Below are 19,452 nucleotides of genomic sequence, written 5' to 3' on the forward strand. Positions count from 1 at the left end.
ATTGGCCCGGGAAGTGTGAGGCCACGCCATTCAGTAGGGTGAGGCCGTGCCATCCAGTAAATCGTCGGCCCAGAGCGCGAGAGGAATTTGGGGCACTTTACGGAGCGGGAAGAGCGGGAAGTCCGATTGAATGGGTAGAGGACTTCGACTGAATGAATAATGTAACTATCAGTTAGGTAAAGGACTCGGCAGGACGACAGGACCATTGCTACTAACGACAGGACCTCTGCTGCTGACGGCAGGGGACGAGTTCAGCAATGGAATAGCAAAGACACATACTGAATGAGTCACAAAGATAGCGAAGAAGTACTCAATACAGCGGCCATTGTGCGAGGTCCCGCAAGCGCCGCCCATCAATGGAGTCCTTCAGTGAGTAAAGGAAGGAGGGTAGGAAGTTAGCGCCGCGTTCCTGTCCATTGAGATGCTTCGCGCTTATCCTTCGCGGCCAGAAGGACGTCTCCCTTCTTTGGTCGCTGGCAGTTATGGGAGAGGAAGTAAGGCGGGATTATGATAGAAGGGGAGACGATAGAGGGAGCGCGTGGGATACGAGGGTGTAAAGCGTGACGGTCACGGTTGGAGTTGAGGACGACAGTAGCAGGCGAAGATAGGGCGCGGTTGGAGTTGGCGACGACGGGTGGCCGCGACGAGAAGACGAGGGATCAGAGTAGACGACGGCAGGCGGCTCCGCCCCAGTATACTAAAGGGCTTTAGCATCGAGAGAGTCGGGCGAAAGATAGCTACCCAGTCTACGCGCAGCTCTTCGTGTACGCGAACATTTGCCGTAGAAGCGCACGCCCGGAGATGGCAGAGCTGCGTTCGAAGCGTTGTAGCACCCATAGGCACTTACCCGGAGATGCATACCAGCGGAGAAGGCCTTCTGAGGATGCAGTCCGCGTATCTACGGACGCAGACCGACCTTCTCAGGATGCAGGCCGAGTGTGGCTTGACCTTCGATAGATACAGATTGTGTGCAGGTTGATCTTCCATAGGCACTAGCCGCCCTTTCATAGGCACCACCCGCCCTTCTTCAGGCCACTCGCCCCTTCGACGGCCTTCCGAATCAGTGCAACCTTTGTTCTTAGCGAAAGGGGGGTCGCCAAGTCGTAGCCCTGCATGAGATGCCCAGAAATTGCGAAACGGCCACCTCGTATAGACTGTCCAAATATCCTTGACGGGAGGCTCCCGTCGGGAGCGCCCAGAAGATCTTGCAGTCGAGATAACCGTGAAGCCTCCGCCCAGATAGCTTCGAGCAGACCGCCCAGATAGCCTCGAGCAAACCGCCCAGATCAGCGCGGCAGGGCGGTCAGGTGACCCGCCACTGCCGCCTCCGCCCCTGGCGACTGCGCGACAACAGGGTGCCGCTGACTTCCGACAAATGAGTTCAGCTGACCGGAGGACGACTGGGCAGCTGACGCTCCCCAGTCTAAATGTGATAAGATTGACGTTGCGGGACCGAAGCTATTGATCCCCTTTCGTTCGAGGGTGGCGGTCACTGTTCGGGATGCGGAGCAGCTTTGGTCTAGTGACGGTCCCTGTTTGCTCGGAGGCGGAGGCGGTATAGACTAGTGGTGGTCCCTATGATCCCTCGTCAGTAAGGCGAGAACTAGAGGCATTGACTGAAGACGTACCTGCTCCATCGCCGAGCCCTACTCGCCGCGGGAGCGGCGTACTAGTTGACACGAAAGTCGGCTACTAAGCGCAGATCCCACCGTCTAGACCGTCGACAAAGAGGTAGCACTCCACGCAAAGGATGACAAGCACGATCGAGAAGAACGCAGAGCACCACGAGAAAGACGAAATGCACCACCGCTAACGCTGCCTCCGAGCTGCGCAAGGATCACATCATCAACGTTCCCCGCGCACCTTATCGGTACTGGGAGCCTAGGCGTTGGCAGTTTGTATGGCAGTTTGTAGGCCGTCGTGGACGGCGCCCAAAGCCTCCCGCGGAGGCCGTAGATTGCGACGAACGGCTCCCACGACGTGCCAAAATGCACGTACTGCTTTGTAGAACACGATGAACTCTACCGCATCGTTTGTAGGCCGTCCTTCATTTCGACGATCGAGACGCTCGGGCCCGCTCGGTGCGGCGGCGTACACCTAATGGGCGTGGGTCGAAAAGATGCGCGAGCTGGTCGACTGTATGGCTCAAAGGCAGGACAAGTATGTGTTTGGGAGATCATCGAGAACGAAGCACAGATAAAGGCCCATGGATCGGTCTATTTCCCATAGTAGGCAAAGCTGTTCTCGAACTCGGGAGCACGAGGCGGTTCCCGAGTCAGGCAGCGGTGATGTCCGGGGCGATTACCTTGCTGGGCGCACAAGCCGTTATTCCGCCCCAAACACGTGATCCCATGTGCGCCAAACAAACCCATTGCCGAGAAGCCGAAAGACTTTGTGGTGTCACGCAGCAAAATCCTTCGCAAGTCGCCACCTTGCGAAGGGCAAGGGCTTTCGAGCCGGAGGTCAGCATCAGGTGCTCTCCTAATGATTTCGATTTGCTTATACATGTCTTACTGTGGAACTGATATAATTGTCGGGGTCACGGTGTTCAAGTGGCCACCTTACCTCCAAGTTTGCCACCCAATAACTCATATTTGTGGTGATCAGAGAGGTCCGCTACTTCAAGTCGTTGTGATAGAGGGAGGAAAGGTCATATATTCAGCCTAATATGATGACTACTGAGCTGTGCACGCCTCAGGCAGACCGTGGGTGAGGAAAAGGGAAGTGGGCCACCCGAAGTCATCGGTGGCGGAGAGTCTTGACTGCGCGTATTACACACCTATATTCATCGTAGAGCAAGACCTGGCTTGCCTAGCGCGCGAGAGGAAGGCTTGATGGCGGGGAGAGGCGCGGCGTGGCGTGGCATGGTGAGAGTTGAACGAAAGGACAGTGTGTGCTCTATGCACTGTCACGCACCGGAAATTGGCCCGGAGATCTCCGAAACGTGCACCACTGACAAGACCTCTGTTGCAACAGCCCCTTGAGCTCTCAGGGGAAACTGATGCATCAAAGGCCTGAACTCATAGGCCTGAGCTCTTAGGCCTTTGTTGCATCGGCTGATGCAACAACTGACTGAGAAAACTACTATAGCTACAGCTACTCGGACAGTGCCGTACCCTCCTGCATCCTCGGCCATCGCCGTGGTCCCCGTCGTCGTCGCCAGCAGCGCGTGCACCGTCGTCGTCGTCGTCGTCGTCGTCCCGCCCTCCCGCCCTCCGACGCGCGCGCACGTGCAGCCCGCCTCCCGAAACTTCCCACGCTCCTCCCGCCGCGTCGCCCCGCCCTCCTGCCGCGTCGCCCCGCCCTTCCCGCCGCGTCGTGTAGCATCGCCCAGCCATCTCGCCACGCACACGGCTTGCCCCACTACCTAGCGCGTCGGGCTCGCACCATCCATCGCGCTCGCACGTGCACCTGCGATCCCTCGCCTCCCGTTCCCGCCTCTTCCCACGCTCCTCCCGCCGCGTCGGACCACCAGCCACCCCGTGCATGCTCGCGGTGGGTATCCCACACCCGGTTCCTCGCTGTTGCCCTCCTCGTAGTCGAACATACAGCTGCGCGCTTGCAGCTCGCCACGCTCTCGGCAAGCGCTGTGCGCTCGCTCATCACCGTGCACGCACGGCCGGCTCATCTGCACGAGCACCAGCTGTCGGGCTGCGTGTACTCGGCAGCTACCGCATACGTCAACACGCCCACCAGACAACGCCCCTGCCCTGCGCTACTCGTGCACCTAGGCGCAGCGTCGCACGAGCAAGTGCCGGGAGGTCGGGCCGTGCTCGCGCCGGTCCTCGCGCATTGCCTGGGATGTCGTTCGGGATGATACGTCGAGCAGCGCGCGAAGCTGTTGTAGCAACGTGCTGTACGTGCTTTGACGTGCGCCTAGCTCATCCCGACAAGGCAGGAGGCTTGCATGTATGCATACGGCGGCACAGACGTGCCGTGTATCATGGCATGCACGCGACAGAGGGTCTTTGGGTGCGTTGACGCGTCCATGGCGGGAGCCGGCGGGGACGAGGATGTGAGTGTGTAGATGAGGGTGATGGGAAGAGTGCAGGATGGACACTGCAAAGGGCCGGTCGATCGGTCGTGGAGAGACCGGAGCAAATGCTGGACCGATGCGCTGTTGAGCGCGATGGTGGAAGACTCGGGGTCGTACAGTCTAAGAGCGTGGCCAACGGCGGCGGCGGCAGCGACGGGGGTGAAGAAAAAGGAAGTGAGCGTGATGCAGTCGACACGTAGCGCGACTGGTGATGGTGGAAGAGAGCAAGAAGGCTGATGTGACACGTCAAAACCCAGTTTAGGAGCATCACGTGGCAGATGTGGGTCCATCTTTATGTCCAAGCTATCCACTCGAAATTCTTCTAAGTCAAGGTCGTGTATGGTACTACTCAGGTACAATGGGGCTACCGTCCTCTAAGTCATCCAGTTCATCTCGTTCTACACCATCCAAAGCATCTTCCAGATCTTGCCGTGCATCCTCGTCAGTCAGCTCCCCAACCTTGTCAAACAACAGCTCTAAAGCAAGTCTAGCAGCCTCCCTAGGCCGCTTCCACTTCGCCTCCAGGACGGTTGCCCGCTCGATGCAGACCATAGACTGCTCCAGCGCGTACGACCGAAGGCCATCCTTCACAAGTTCGTCGCAGGTCGTGCGCGCATGAGCACGCTGCTGCCACTGTTCGGCGTCGTGATCTAGCGACGCGATCGTGCGACGCATCTCCTCTAGCAACAGCTGCGTCTCCTCGCGGTCTCGATCACGGCGAGCTTTCGACTTGAGAAACTCGACTCGAAGAGCTAACGAACAACGGGATCAATAGGACACGGATGTAGAGTAGGAAGCACTCACCCTCGTTCAGTTCAGCATCACCGGCACCCTGTCCGGAATCCATATACCATATCCACGAAAGACGCCGCGAGCCCTCGCCGGCGTTGACCACGCCGGCGAGAATGACACCGTCGGCAGCAGTCCAGTCAGTGTCAGCGGCAAGGGACCTTCCCGCAGCGCGTTGAGCTTTCTCCTCCGACGTTAGGGCTCGCTCATTCAACGCGCGTACATCTTCATCTTGCAGAACGCGCAACCGCCTCTCCCAGTCTCCAGGCCCTCGCAGATGCAGCAAACAGTTGCGAGCAAAGCGATAACGGACCTTCGAGGTATGTATCCGTTTGGCCAGCTTGTCGAATGCCTGGCGCGCCCGCGTCGCCGCACCGATTTGGCGTACGTTGGCCTGGCGATATTGATTCGTGGCCGTTCGTATGCGCAGGCCACGTCGAAGATCTTCTAAACACTCTTCTGCCTCTGCGGTGCGGAAAGCGATCTCGGTTTTGGCGACGTGAGGCGCGCAGGCTGCAGCACGCGCTGCATCCGTGAGTTCGGACGGCAAGAACAGACGTATATTTTCGATTGCTTCAGGGATCCTGTTGTACGTCGCAAGGTCGGCGCTCGAAAGATTGTCTTGAAGCAATGGCATGAACGTGCGCTGCCAAGCGCGTAGCTTGTCGACGGATTTGCGTAGAGCGACCCGCTTGTTGAGTATGGCGAGCTGCTGCGAACTCGTCGGGTTGTTGATGGCTTTGACCTCGAGCGCAAGGAGGCGCCTGAGACGCATTAGTACGTGGCGACGTAGACAGCTCGACACTTACTGGGCATGCTGTACATCAATCCCGAGCTTGATGAAGGACGTCACAGTCATTTCTTGCGGGACAGGAGTGCCATCGGCGGTGTGCTGGGTTTCTTGTTGCCGAAGGGAGAGCTCGACATCTCTAAGGTTTCGCACTGAAGGGAATAAGCCATCGTCATCGCCCAATGCGTGCAGCCTCACCTTTCGTCGTGAACTCGTAAGGACACGGCACGCTCGTCCGGTCCTGTTGCCACTTCGACTCGGTTTCGAGCCATTCTTGCACGAGAGGGGCGTTGCGCTTCTCAACTCCGTCACGTAGCTGTTCATACTCGTTGTAGGAATCCATGAAAGACACGACGGACTTGACGAGTCTCCGGGGCAACAATCGACCTATGGCAGCTTCAACATCACGTTAGATATGCACTCGAAGAAGTGACTTACCTAAGCTAACATCCATCTCATGGTTATGACAGCCACCGTGATCTTCGAGGGTGAGCTGCCGCGTACCAGGACCCATTGGCTTCGTCTGAGCGGCGGACTTGTTGAGGAGGAACCAGTTCTCCTCCACCGTCTCTCCGTGCGTCCGGCCGACACCCAGCCCAAAGTGGAATGAATAGAGCGCATGACAAGCCGCTCGATGTGCTGGCAAGTGGAAATTGGGGACGAAGTAGCGCAGTACCATGTCGGCAATGCGACCCTGGATGGTCGCCGGTAGGGTAGCAATGCGGTCCTTGAGCTTCTTGTCGAATACGCAGGCAACATCGTATGAATAAACGACGTTGGGTACTTCTTCGTGCGCGAGAGCGGAAGCGAGAACATATGTCATGTTGCAGAACCTGTCTAAGCCGTCAGAGCAGTCGAGCAGTACTAGAACTGGAAACGTACCGTTCGCCTTTCTGCAGATCGCCCATGCCATTCGGTAGGAACATATTGTGGCGCGAGCAGATCACGGCCGCGACCCCCGTTGCGCGCAAACCGCGCACACGTTTGGCATTCGCGAGGAAGATCGCGGCGAAGCCCGAGCACGTCGAGATCTGTGGAGCCCATCAGTGCGTTTACAAGTGAGCTCAACATCAAACTTACATCGCCCTCGCTCGCAAATGAGCTCACATACTTCAGGTAAGGTTCCCTCTTGACGAAGTAAGCCCAGCCATCTCCCAGCGGCGGATTTCGCGCCTCGCTCGAGCGGACTGCGTTGGCAAGGCGGAAGTTCGCATCTTGAGCGATGAACTTCTGATAAAGAAAGCTGTAATGCTTTTAGCTGAACACCTCGCAGACTATCGGCGCGGGCATACCTCGTATCCGGGCCTGCTTCTTGCCAACCTCGAGGTAGGTTACGACCAGGCTCAGGGCATGCGGGACATCTGATAGCCAAGCCCCCTTGAGGAGTTGTACTCACGCCGTCGTCGACGTGGGCCCTCCCGAAGCGCCTGAGCATGACGACGTGCCGAAAATGATTGATCATGCTGGCGAATACCTGGCGCTTGCTCTGCGTCTTTGTTAGCACTGGGTACATCTTACACGAAGGGGTCAGACGTACCTTGATGTGTATCGTGCCCGTGTTGTCAGTGAGGCGCTCAATCGCACGCCAAAATTCGTGTATAGAAATCTTGCTGCATGCGTTCAGCTTGTGGAATTGGCGTAAGCACGCGAGCGTGGCGCAAGTCTGAGGATTCTTGATGGTTCCCGGCCACCAGCCAACTCGCATGAGTTGTTGGCGGTGGTTCTCGGCGCTCTTGCCGCAGCCGCAGAATTGGACAGCTACAATATGCACGCCATTCGTGTCGATTACAGTGAAGTCGCTATGGCCACGGTCGGCTTGTATGCAGCATTCGCCGGGCGGATGGCCAAGCTGTACGACCTGCCCAAGACGCTTGAGGGACGAGCGGCGGAAACATTCGTGTTCGGGATTCCATTCCTTCGGATACAATTAGTTAATCGATCGAGGAGCAGCGCCAGCCACGTACCTCAAGCCAGTGAGTGGGCAATAGTGCATGCGCCTTCACGATGCAGTCGCGGCAGTACAGCCAATGCCCCATGCACTGATCTCGGCAGCGATAGAAGGCATCTTGCGAGTTGCAGCCAGAACAGCTCGTCCTAGAGCCCCGACCTTCATAGCGGAACGTTTCGTCGAGGTACTCCGATCGCACAGATTCCCAGTCCAATTCGGCATCGGCCTATAGTACCTGTGAGCAAGAAACGCACAATACAGCGATAGGCCACGTACCTGTTCTACGGTTGGTGCGGGTGGAATATCGTGCACGACTGGCTCAGCATCGCGGAAGAGCTCGAAGAACCGGTCGCCTTGCGTGAAGTCGAACTCGTCACCGGGTGTCCTTGTAGGAAGAGAGGACGATGAGGAAGAAGAGGTGGCGGCGGGAGCGTGGCGCGGCGCGGATATGTGAGTTGTCACTCGTTGGACGCGGCGCCCATCGGTCGATAGTTCGCTTTGCTTGGACGTGAAGGGCCGGTGACGGAAAAGAGTGTCTTCACTGGAGTCGATTTTGCGCCGCTTGTGGCTCTTGCGCTCGGTCGCGCCAGGGGCGCTGCTCATTCTGCGCGAGCAATGCGAAGGGGCACCGGGTCGAAGGCAAGTTGTATCTGCCGGTGGTTATAGCTTGTTCGGAGCGCGAAATCCGCGTTCGGACGTACTGTGAGCTCCTGAGGATACATTTGAAGCGTTTGGAGAACGTAAGCGGATGTCAGGGAGAACAAGCAAAAGCGCGATGTGAAGGCAGGACGTACGCCGTGGGCGGAAGCGAAGTCGGCTGTTGCCGAACGATGGTCACGAGTTCAACTGTCACGCTTCTTCGCATCTCCCGCCGTATCCTACGCCTGAGCTATCGATGCATTACTCGTTAGATCAGCACGTCTAGACAAACTGATATACTCTACTTTACTTCTTGATCTACGACGTTTCTTGTAGAGCCTTGCAGGCGTCTGCACTTGGGAAAGCTGTCAACAGCACACTGTACATATGTCCGTGTATCAAGCACATCCACGAGACTACGGGAGTCTCCACGCAAAACCGTAATGCAGAGCCAGGCGCTCTTTGATGTCAAGCCCCTCGCTCGAAGATAGCTCGCTTACCGGCTACTTACATATTTATACTTCGTGCTGCTGATAGCTGAACCTGGGCTTACCGTGCATTCCTACAGGACGTGCTGATTAGGCGTAATACGCTTGTGGTTCTGTCGTAGCGCTCCGAGACACGATTTGTAACGCTATTGGCTCGCATGACTCTGACGTGAATGAGCGCGCCAGTACGAGCAGGTGTCTCGTTAAACGGTCGCATCTGATTGCGATTTATGGCAATGAGCATCGCTAGCTCAGTCGGGCTCTTCAACGGGCCAAATATATTTCATGGCCACCTGACTTGATCATTGCTTTAGGCGAGGTATCTGTATCTCGAGAATGCTGCGTTTCTACGAATCTTCAGCAGGCTTAGCACACAACTCGATACAGCTCGGACCGCTGGCAGCAGTCGGTCGGACCGCGTCATATACATCAGTGTTCACATTGTAGAATCCATTCGATTACCACCAAAGTCAGTGATGAGGATATAGTACACAGGTACTTGGTATGCTATAGGGGCTCACCAGAGAAGTGAGAGATATTTTACTAGTCTATGGCCGTTGTACATATCGCTCGAAGTTCGATTTTCGGTGTTTGCCGAGACGGCGTGATCGGCCGGCCTGACGTCCGTCGGCGCCTCTGAGTCTCTCCTCACGCCTTCACGTCTGGCAGCCCCCATGCCCCTTGCGGCGCCGAGCACCTCTAGCAGGGCTCGGCAAACATCTCTAGCTTCTTCCTTACCTCCTACACCTGCCATTCGTCGACCCCAACACGGGAACCCTTACAGTGCACGTCTTTCCGACACCAGCACCCTTGAACCACCACGTCGGTCTCGGAGCATCCAATTTTTTCAAGCGACCTCGCCCCGCGTAGAGCCCCGACAGGGTTCGTCTTCGGCAAACCGGCAACAGCCTCTACCGAGAGGCTGGCGTCTGTCCACGAACGGATACGTGCTGCGCCCGGGTGAGGTCGATTTTTTCGAGGAGGAGGATAGGAAGGAGCAGGAACGGAAGGAGCGGAGGGAAGCACAGCTGGTCCGCGTCGCAGAGGCGCGCGAGAGGCGGGCTTTGGCGCGGGATCCGACCGAAAGGTCTCGCCTATTGGTGTGTCTATATGCCTTGCTTGTGATCATCGCTAACTCGTCTTTTCGACAGGACGAGCGATATCCCATGCTGCCATTCGAAGGGACACAGTTCTGGGAGGCAGGGCTCGACGCTCACGAGCAGCAGGCTCGCTTAGCTCGTGCACGAGAGCGGTACTTCAACCTTGTAGTACGTTTGCGCTGCGATCCGCAGATGTACGAAGAACACCGTCACCACTTCAAACCGACAGAACGGCTTCTAGACCCTATTCATGACCATACTGAGCTGGAGAACCTACGCCGTACGTTGTTTACTCCTCGCGGCCCCGCCCCTCTCTCTCGCTTGGCACGTCTGCGCCAGGAACGCCGTTACTCCCCCATTTGACCTATATGATACATCCTTCCTATTTTGAACCTGAATGGACTCAGATTGATACTCTTTTGTTTTGATATCGCTTTGATCTTGCATTTCGTCTGAGAGAGGTCCCAAGGACCGCCTGTACGCATGGTGGCAACTGTTTATTTGGTCGTGTTGTTGCACGGCAAGATGCGGCAGTTATTTGGTGCTCACCTCTCTTGTTACGCAGTCATCTTCTAGCGCGGCTCAAGTGCCCGTCCATCGCTTCTATGGCGCCGGCGTCGTGGGTGTGTGGCAACAAGTTCGTCTACATCGACCGCCACCGCGCAGAATTCGAAGCCGCGACGTCCGACCGAGCCAGACGCCTGGTCTATCGCACTGTCGCGCGAGGATTGCTCTGCCTCGCTGGCAATAATCCTTTCGAATTCGACTTCAGGAAGCAGGATATCGAGAACGGCGAGGAAGAGCCGACGCAGGCGGATGTCGATGCACTCGTCACCACGAGGGGCTTGACCGCGGACGAGTGCGGAAAACGGGCAACAGTCATCACCGGGCTGGCTTCTGTACGTGGTTCTGCCTTCTCGCTACTGTCCTAGCTCCTAACGCGTCTCTCATAGGACATCAGTGCTTACTACCGACGGAAAGCAAAGCAACATAATCGAACGGTGTCAATTGACCTTCAGGCCGTCGCGCTCGCCCAAGCTGCCGGCAAGACGAAGATCACTGTCTCTACCCGCACATCCCAATACTACTCGACTCTATGCTACACGGAGCGTATCAAGAAGACTTTCGAGGAGCGCTTCCAGGCGGAGATGCAGTCCTGGCAGGCGAAGAAGGAGGCAGCCGAGTCAGCGGGAGCCCCTTTCTCCGAGGACAAGCCGACAACCATGGGTGTCCGTAACCGCGTTACGAACGAGTTTTGGGCAAAGGAGCCCCCCGAGTACAAGGCTATGGTGGAGAAGATGCACGCGGAGGAGTTGGACAGGCAACGGCGAGCGGCTCGCGAGCTGATTAACCCCAACGCGCCGACGACGCCTGAAGAGCTCCAGAGGTACGTTCCTGACCTTTTAGCCGTGTTCACCAGCTCAACGCGCGACAGGTTATACGATTCGGCTGCCCTTTACCTTCAACCGTTCGCTGACGCTGCGGCGGGGTCGTTCAAGGGTATTGCGGCGATCATGATATGTGCCCCGATGCCCGAAGACGGAGGAGATCTTGGCGTTTTTAGGTGCGTGAATAGCCTTACAGATCGCACGAGTTGCTGACCGAAGATGGACAGCGTCCATGCCAATCCGGCGGATTCCCTCACGAAAGCCAAGTGGCCGCAGCTCTTTAAAGAGAAGTTTCGTCAAGTGGAGAAGGGGATGCTGGAGTACGGACAGCATGTATTCAGTGAGTTGCTTGTCCTCCAGTCCAGTCATGCTCTAACACTCAGGCAGGCAAGAAGACACGCATGTCGCGAGCACTTCCCTCGACGTTGACGGGCCCTCTCGAGGCCGAAAACGAGGATCATTCAACACCCGATGAGCAGGACGACAATCCCCCCAGCGTGGACGACCTCTTCGACGACCACTTCTACGACCATGTTAACGATGACGAAACCTCCGGATACGACGCGAACGAAGTTAACGACGAGCAGGGTCAGCACGAACCTGGACAACATGAGCACGAGCAAGAGCAAGAGGACAGCAACGTCGAGGTCGCTCGCGAGGGGGACAACAACTCCTTCGCCCACGTCGACGACAGCCTTGAGCGCGAGCACGACATGATGCGCATGATCCATGAACAGGACAACACCAATGACTTCAATAATGCGCCACGTCCAATGACCCCTACCCTCGAGGACGAGCCTCTGTTCCTCCACGCGTCATCGCCGGCTCAGCCTTCTCGTGCATCATCCGTCGTCTCCAATTCTGCGTCGCGCGCTATCCAGGCGCCAGCTTGTCAGCAGAACCTGCCGCGAATGGATGAGCCGCATGCGCCATCGCAGGCGCTGCCTCCGCCGCCGAGCGCTTCTCTGCAGCCGGTGCTGCGTACGGCCGCTACGCCCACGGCAATCGGCTCCCATCCGAACGTTCCTCCCATCATCCACGACATATGGAAGCTGAACGCGATGCCGGCGTGGTCTGAGCACGTACGCCTGGCTGTCACAGCTTGTAGGCGCGGACAGTCTTGGGCAACGGCTTTCGGAGATGCCGTCAAGTCGTACGTCGAGTTTGAGGAGGCGCATGGCTTTCCAGCGAAGGACGCGGGCCGCAAGGTCATCAGTGACAAGAAGACACGCCCGCCCCAGTATGCTGCTTGGCTCAAGATTGCCCGCCCCTACGATCGCCCAATGCTCATCAAGGACATCGACGAGTACACTCAGCAGTGGTGGGGCTGGCTGGCGGCACACCTTCCCGAAGGGCTCCGCAACCAGAACAGCTACTTGCTCGACCTGTCGCGCGTAGATCTCGCCGACGCGACGACCTGGAATGGACTGGACAAGGCCTGCGGAAAGGACGGTGTCCTGCAGATTGTGCTCTCGCTTCTCTGGTGGGGCGATGCGGTACACGGTCACGGCACCTACACTACCACCCAGCGCGATAATTGGGAAGCTGCATGCGTCGAACTGAGCGGCATTCTCAATGCTATGGCCGGTGTAACTCGGAGGTCCCAGACTGGCAGGTTCGTCATATTCTCATGCCCTTTGAGCCTTGTTTCCGTACTGATATCTATGCTATAGCAAGAGGATGTCATCGGGCGATGCTCCTCCGCCCCCGCCTGCTAAGAAGCGCAAGCAGCAGGAGTCGAAGGCTGCGACGCCATCTCACGTTAGCCGTGCCTCAACTTCCACCTCTTCGTCCTCTCGCCGCCGCCGCCGCTGATATAGCTATGATCCTTTCGCATATTTCGCACTGGAAGGCTGTTATTTCTCCCTTTACGACCGCAATGCTCTCACGAACGACGCTCTCTCGCTATCCTGATGTCACTGACGAACTTCAACTTCTCGTTGTGCTTGTACCTTCATTCTTTCATCTGGACTTCGTGTTACCTTACTTTACAGCTTATATACACCCTTATTATATATCACCCATAGTACAATATATCCCTCGACTTACCCTCGTGAATACACATCTTGAACTGCGGAGATTTGAACTTGTGGGTCCGAGTGTATTGTGCATGACTGTTTGTACGAGCTTTGATGTGGCGTTACGACTTGAGCCAAACACACCTCGCAACTCTGTCTTCCACCACCACCACCTCGATCGTCCCACCATTGGTGCCGCCCATCGCGAATGCTTTTCCGGCACTTCAAGCGCTCAATATCCCGGGCCCTGAACTTTCTCACTACATCGAGCATCCAATAACGCGCTTTCACAATGATCAACGGCGGCTCTCATTTCGCCTGCATCGCACGCGCGCCCACCGCACCTCATCTCGCACTGCTCGCGATCGACAACTACAACACCGCCAGCGCATTCCCTATCACACCAGCCGCACCGCGCTCACCACACGCTCCTGGCTTCCTCACCCACGTCATCGGCACCTACATTCTCATCTCTACACCCTTGCCCTCGTCGGCCTCCACCTCGTCAGTTGGCACGCTACGTGATTCTCCACGTGCGCGCCGATTGACACGCTGCGCATGTGCCACGCGCTGCTCTTCGATGGGTAGTGCAAGTCGCTCGCGTGGTTGGGTGTGGATGGCAGTCACCTGCCGCGGCTGTCCAGGGCACACATTCGGGCTCCCTGACTACCTCCGGCCCAGCGAGAGCGCGATGTAGTGCAGCGTGGCAGCAGGCGAGCCCGCGATGGCTCGCAAGCGGGGCTGAGTTTCCCAATGGACACATGCGGGGTACCCATGCAAGCCGGGAAGGATGAGCGTCGGCGGGCCTGCGGCTGCACGTGCAACTGCGAGGAGAGCGAGCGCGATGAGCCAGCCACAATCGTGTGCGGGGCGAAGGCGGGGCGACGCAGCGGGAGGAGCGTGGGAAGAGGCGGGAACGGGAGGCGAGGGATCGCAGGTGCACGTGCGAGCGCGATGGATGGTGCGAGCCCGACGCGCTAGGTAGTGGGGCAAGCCGTGTGCGTGGCGAGATGGCTGGGCGATGCTACACGACGCGGCGGGAAGGGCGGGGCGACGCGGCAGGAGGGCGGGGCGACGCGGCGGGAGGAGCGTGGGAAGTTTCGGGAGGCGGGCTGCACGTGCGCGCGCGTCGGAGGGCGGGAGGGCGGGACGACGACGACGACGACGACGACGGTGCACGCGCTGCTGGCGACGACGACGGGGACCACGGCGATGGCCGAGGATGCAGGAGGGTACGGCACTGTCCGAGTAGCTGTAGCTATAGTAGTTTTCTCAGTCAGTTGTTGCATCAGTTGATGCAACAAAGGCCTAAGAGCTCAGGCCTATAAGTTCAGGCCAGTGATGCATCAGTTTCCCCTGAGGGCTCAGGGGACTGTTGCATCATTCATAGGGACTGACCTCGGGCGATCGCTAACCTCTGCGCGGCCAAGCTTCCCCGGAAGTACTGGATGTACGCGATGGAGTACGCCACCGACATGATCAATCTGTCGCCCGCTAGCCGCCAGAAGGGAGAACTGCCCATCAACCGCATGCGCAAGGTCAAGCGCCCTATTGACGTCCACGCCCTGCACCCCTTCGGTTGCCCCGCCTACCCGCTCATCCCAAAGAAGAAGCGGAAAGGCAAGTTCGCCGACCGCGCCCGCCGGTGCATCCTCATAGGCTACGCTTGGTCTGAGGGCACAAAGGCGTACAAGCTCCTTGAGATTGCCACTCGGAAGGTCATCATCTCCCGGCACGTCAAGTTCGACGACGCCTCCCCCTCTCCTGACGAGATGCGCGCGGGCGAAGATGATGTGTCTGCCGAGCAGTGGGAGGACTTTGGCAAGTACTTCCGTCTGCCGCCCAAGGACACTCCTGCACCAGGTGCGGGAAGTGACAGCGAGGACGATGACGATGACGATGCGCCGGCCCAGCCACCTGCAGCCAGGTCAGTGGGAGCACCTCGTCCACCCACGCCAGAGCCAGTGGGAGATAATCGCCCGCCCTCACCTGACTCGGACGGGCCACCACCTCCTCCGCGTCCACCTAAGACACGCATACCGCGCCGGTCACTGCCACCGGCCACGCCACCGCCGGCTCCCGCCCCCGCTGCTGGTCCATCGCGCCGCCCTGGCCTTCGCAAGCCAGAAGAGCGAACAGCGAACCAGCACAAGGACCAGGGCTACATTAATGCCCGGGAGCGGCAGGAAAACCACCGGAAGGTGTCCGCCCAGCAGCGGAAGCAGCGCGAAGCGAACATCCGCGCGCGCGAGCAGCAACTCGAGGACAATCGCCGACGTCGAGAGCAGCCGCCTCAGGCAGAAGCTCCTCCTCCACCTCCGGCACCAGCTCCCGAACCAGAACCTGCACCAGCGCCTCCCCAGGGGGGTGGGGATCCCCCGGGTCAACCTGACGAAGAGGGCGAGTCTGTGAACTTTGCTTTTCTCAATGACGAACTCTTTGCGGGCGCAGCATCTGGTGGTCGGTCAAGCAGCGGTGCGCGGAAGATTCCCACCACTTGGAAGCAAGCCATGGCGAGCCCAGAGCGCGACAAGTGGTTGGACGCGCAGTCGGAGGAGTTGAACAGCTTCAAGCTGAACGATGTCTACGAGGAGGTACCCATCCCGGAGGGCGTCAAGCCGATCACCTCCAAGCATGTCTTCTCCTTGAAGGAGGATGCTCAAGGGAACATTGAGCGGTACAAGGTGCGCATTGTGGCACGCGGCTTCACTCAGCAGGAAGGAGTCGACTACCAGGACACCTTTGCGCCTGTCGCAAGTCTGGAGTCCATCCGCATCATCCTCGCCCTTGCCGTTCGCCTCGGTCTTTACACTGACCAGATGGATGTGAACACCGCCTACCTCAATGGTGAGCTGCTACAGACGCTCTACATGCTTCCCCCGACTGGCGTAGACATCCGGGAGGGCTACTGCTGGCGACTCAAGAAGTCGGTCTACGGCCTCAAGCAGGCCGGTCGCGCGTGGAATCAGACACTCCACAACAAGCTCGACAAGCTCGGGTTTGTGCGCCTCAACTCGGAGACTTGCCTCTACGTCTTCCGGGATGGTAAGCAGGTCTGCTTCCTCGTCGTCTACGTTGACGACCTACTCCTCGCCGCTACCTCGCGTCCTTTCATGGACAGCATCAAGAAGAAGCTCACCGCCTCCTTCAAGATGCGCGACTTGGGTCCCGCCAAGTACCTCCTGGGCATCGAGATCATCCGGCACCCGGGCAAGCGCACGATCTCCCTCTCCCAGAGGAAGTACATCGACACCGTGCTTGAGCGGTATGGCATGTCGGACTGCACGGGCGTCAGCACCCCCATGTCCACAAGCACTCGCATCTCCGCCGATGACCCGAACGACAACGAGGTGCGCACTCATATGGCCTTGGTCCCTGGAGGTCCTGTCGTCTCCTACCAGAACGTAGTGGGCTCGCTCATGTACGGGATGATGGGCACCCGACCGGATACCGCCTATGTGGTGGGGGTTCTTGGCCGCTATAGCGCCGCCCCCAAGGCCTGCCATTGGGAACTGGCCAAGCGCGTCCTCCGGTACCTCAAGAAGACGCGCGACTGGTGCCTTGTCTATGATGGCGCTGACGCCGGCATGGACCTCGACTTCCATGGCTACACCGACGCTGACTGGGGCGGATGCAACGACACGTCCAAGTCTACCTCCGGCTTTGTGTTCATCTCAAGTCGGGGCGCCATTGGTTGGTCCAGCAAGCGGCAGTCCATGGTCTCTCTCTCTTCTACCGAGTCGGAGTACATTGGTCTAGCTAATGCTGGCCAGCACTTGGCGTGGCTCCGCTCATTCTTTGAGGAGTTGGGACGTCCGCAGGCCGGTGCCACCGAGCTTAGGTGCGACAACCGCGCGGCCATCATCCTCAGCCAGGATGCTCAGTTCCGGGCTCGGACCAAGCACATCCAGCGGAAGTACCACTATATCCGCGATGGGCTGGTTGCCACCGGCGAGTGCGTTGTCCTTTGGTACCCCACGGACGAGATGGTTGCGGACATCTTCACCAAGGCACTACCTCATGAGAAGCATCTCAAGTTCTGCCAAGGTATGGGTTTACGGCCAGACTCGAGTGGGAGTGTCAAAAGTAGGGTATAGAGGGCGAGTCTGCCTCCTCCCATGGGCGGACGGTTTGCCTCGCGTCCACGCTTTTGGTCCGCCTTCCTATTCGGGAAGAACTTTCCCACGCCGCTCCGGGGGCGTCCGTATTTATCCTTACTGTACATCTCTTTTCCCTCAGTCGCTATTCCACTAGCAGGAAGACTGAGGGTATGTTATCTCACTTACTATACTCATACTATTTACTGACTGTACTTTAGTCTTGCGCGTCCTGCGCTTCTTTAGGTATGAATATCAGTCGCTATTCCACTAGCAGGAAGACTGAGGTCTTGCGCGTCCTGCGCTTCTTTAGCTCGTGAAAGCGGTCAAGGTGTATTCCGAGCCACCGCGCGCACGCACGGGCGGACACGGTGCGTGTGACGCCATCGCGGTCGGTGATCTTCATGGGCGGGTTCTTGTCCTTGTCTTTCTTGTGCCGGCGCGTGAAATGCATAAGTTCGCGTTTGTCCACGTCCGACGCTAGTCCGACTTCGGCGATCCAGCCTTCGACTATCTTGTAGGCCTCCTTTAGGAGTTTGACGTTGCGGTCGAGCGAGTCGGAGGAGACATATAGTTTGCCGTTGTCCACGTACATCAGCAGGGTGACCGCAGTAGCCACGTCGCCTCGGTCGACGGCGCGCTGAATGTTGTCCTCGTTGTCGGGGTCGAGTCCTTGTGCCGTTGCTGTTTGCCGCCGATATTCTAGTTCGCGCTGGGCAAAAATCTTGATCAGCTCTGCGGAGTAAAAGGCGGCGAGGATGGGGGAGATTGGCGATCCCTGGGGGATGCCGTTTGCCACCGGTTTCATGTCCCCACGTTCGCCATCCAGACATATTGCCACCTCTCGATCAGAGAGGAAGCTCGCGACCCATTGTACATATGGGAGGGGGAGGCCTTCAGCCCGCAGTACATGTAGCAGACGAGTATGATTGACATTGTCAAAGTATCCTTTTATATCAAAGTCGAGAGAAGACGTCACCTTGCCATTGTTCCAGGCAGCGTGGACGTCGCTAACGAACGTCATGATTGCGTCTGTTGCGGACGCGTTCGGTAGTCCACCAAACTGAGTCGGCGGGATGAGACCGTGGGCACCGGCGATGAAGGCCAGTCGCTTGGCCATGACCTTTTCGACCACCTTTCCCATACACTCGAGGAGCGTGATAAGGCGATATGCCCTCGGCTTGGAGTAATCGGGCTTCCTCGGCTTCCGCAGTGCGACTGCCACTGCGCGTCGCCAACCCCTTGGGTGGTGGCCAAGGCGTACGCATAGCCGGACGAGGGATGTAATCTGTTCCGTCGCCTCTGGCCAGGCCCATTTGATCACTCGGTACGAGTTTTGGCTGGCTCCTGGTGCGGACACCGAGCTGGCGTCGCGTATGGCCTCATCAATCTCTGCCTCCGTAACATCCTGGAATGGAAGCTCGTCAGCTCGCGGGTTCTCGAGGTCCACCTCGTACGTCTTTGGGAGGGGTGGAGGGGCCTGGAAGAGCTCCTCTCTGAGTGCTTCTCGCTTGTCCTCGGGTGTTGTTGCGACGGAGCCATCATTCCTCTTAATGGCAGGGGTCGGGTAGTTGCGTGAGCCTGTCGACCACTTCCTGAGCCCGAACGACTCCTCGAGTGTTGCGTTCTCCGTAATCTCGGTTACCCAGGCCGTTTTCGCATGCCTGACGCGTCGGCGAAGGTAGTTCTTCGCCTTGGCGACGAGGAAGCGGATGTGGCGGCTTCGTACGCCAAGTCGTCGTTCTTCGTCCTTCATCTGCCTCTTGAGGTCGTTGAGTCTGTTGGCGGCGTCAGAAAGCTCCGTGTTCCACCAGGGCTTAGCTTTTGGGGACGGGCGGCGTGGTTTCCCGACTCTTGCTGTTGCGTTGTGCATTGCCATATCAAAGAGGTCAGCGGCCTGGTCAAGATCGTCAGTCGTGACAGCATTCGGGTTCTCGCAGAGCTTATCGAAGATTCCGCGGATGTGGTCCAGCTCCTCACGAAGGGCCGAGCGCCAGTCATCCGGCTCGACATCCTTCAGCGAGTACTTCTCACCAAAGGGGTTCTCGACCTCATGCATCCCGGGGTCCACTACCCATCGGAGAGCAAAGTGGTCGGAGCCTAATGAAAGGCTGTCGTCGATCGCCCACTCCTTGACGGTGTCGTCCTGTAATGTCGGC

At 58.1% G+C, this 19,452-nt stretch overlaps 4 protein-coding genes across 4 annotated transcripts; 2 read left to right on the forward strand and 2 right to left on the reverse strand.

Annotated features, from left to right (window-relative positions):
• Positions 1–3,753: 3,753 nt before the first annotated feature.
• SCHCODRAFT_02587995 (uncharacterized protein) lies at positions 3,754–8,166 on the reverse strand (the record flags this gene model as incomplete). The annotated part of the gene is made up of 12 exons (XM_050343968.1): positions 3,754–4,358; positions 4,405–4,788; positions 4,841–5,589; positions 5,635–5,767; positions 5,814–6,002; positions 6,054–6,448; positions 6,498–6,646; positions 6,696–6,858; positions 6,908–7,101; positions 7,153–7,530; positions 7,580–7,789; positions 7,840–8,166. The coding sequence occupies 12 exons, from the start codon at positions 8,164–8,166 to the stop codon at positions 3,877–3,879; spliced, it is 3,753 nt and encodes a 1,250-aa protein (XP_050198562.1). The 3' UTR covers positions 3,754–3,876.
• A 1,198-nt stretch (positions 8,167–9,364) lies between these two features.
• SCHCODRAFT_01102414 (uncharacterized protein) lies at positions 9,365–12,993 on the forward strand (the record flags this gene model as incomplete). Its single annotated transcript, XM_003028874.3, has 8 exons — positions 9,365–9,790; positions 9,842–10,070; positions 10,367–10,689; positions 10,744–11,177; positions 11,226–11,354; positions 11,406–11,518; positions 11,566–12,793; positions 12,852–12,993. 8 exons carry the CDS (start codon positions 9,365–9,367, stop codon positions 12,991–12,993), a joined length of 3,024 nt encoding a protein of 1,007 aa, XP_003028920.2.
• Positions 12,994–18,048: 5,055 nt separating this feature from the next.
• SCHCODRAFT_02512870 (uncharacterized protein) lies at positions 18,049–18,222 on the forward strand (the record flags this gene model as incomplete). The annotated part of the gene is made up of 1 exon (XM_050343280.1): positions 18,049–18,222. A coding segment is annotated over one exon (174 nt), but the record flags the coding sequence as incomplete, so codon positions are not given.
• Positions 18,223–18,431: 209 nt separating this feature from the next.
• Positions 18,432–18,626, reverse strand: SCHCODRAFT_02479622 (uncharacterized protein; the record flags this gene model as incomplete). Its single annotated transcript, XM_050342775.1, has 1 exon — positions 18,432–18,626. A coding segment is annotated over one exon (195 nt), but the record flags the coding sequence as incomplete, so codon positions are not given.
• Between the last annotated feature and the right edge of the window lie 826 nt (positions 18,627–19,452).

Source organism: Schizophyllum commune (assembly GCF_000143185.2).
Source record: "Schizophyllum commune H4-8 unplaced genomic scaffold SCHCOscaffold_10, whole genome shotgun sequence".
In the NCBI taxonomy this organism is placed as follows: domain Eukaryota; kingdom Fungi; phylum Basidiomycota; class Agaricomycetes; order Agaricales; family Schizophyllaceae; genus Schizophyllum; species Schizophyllum commune.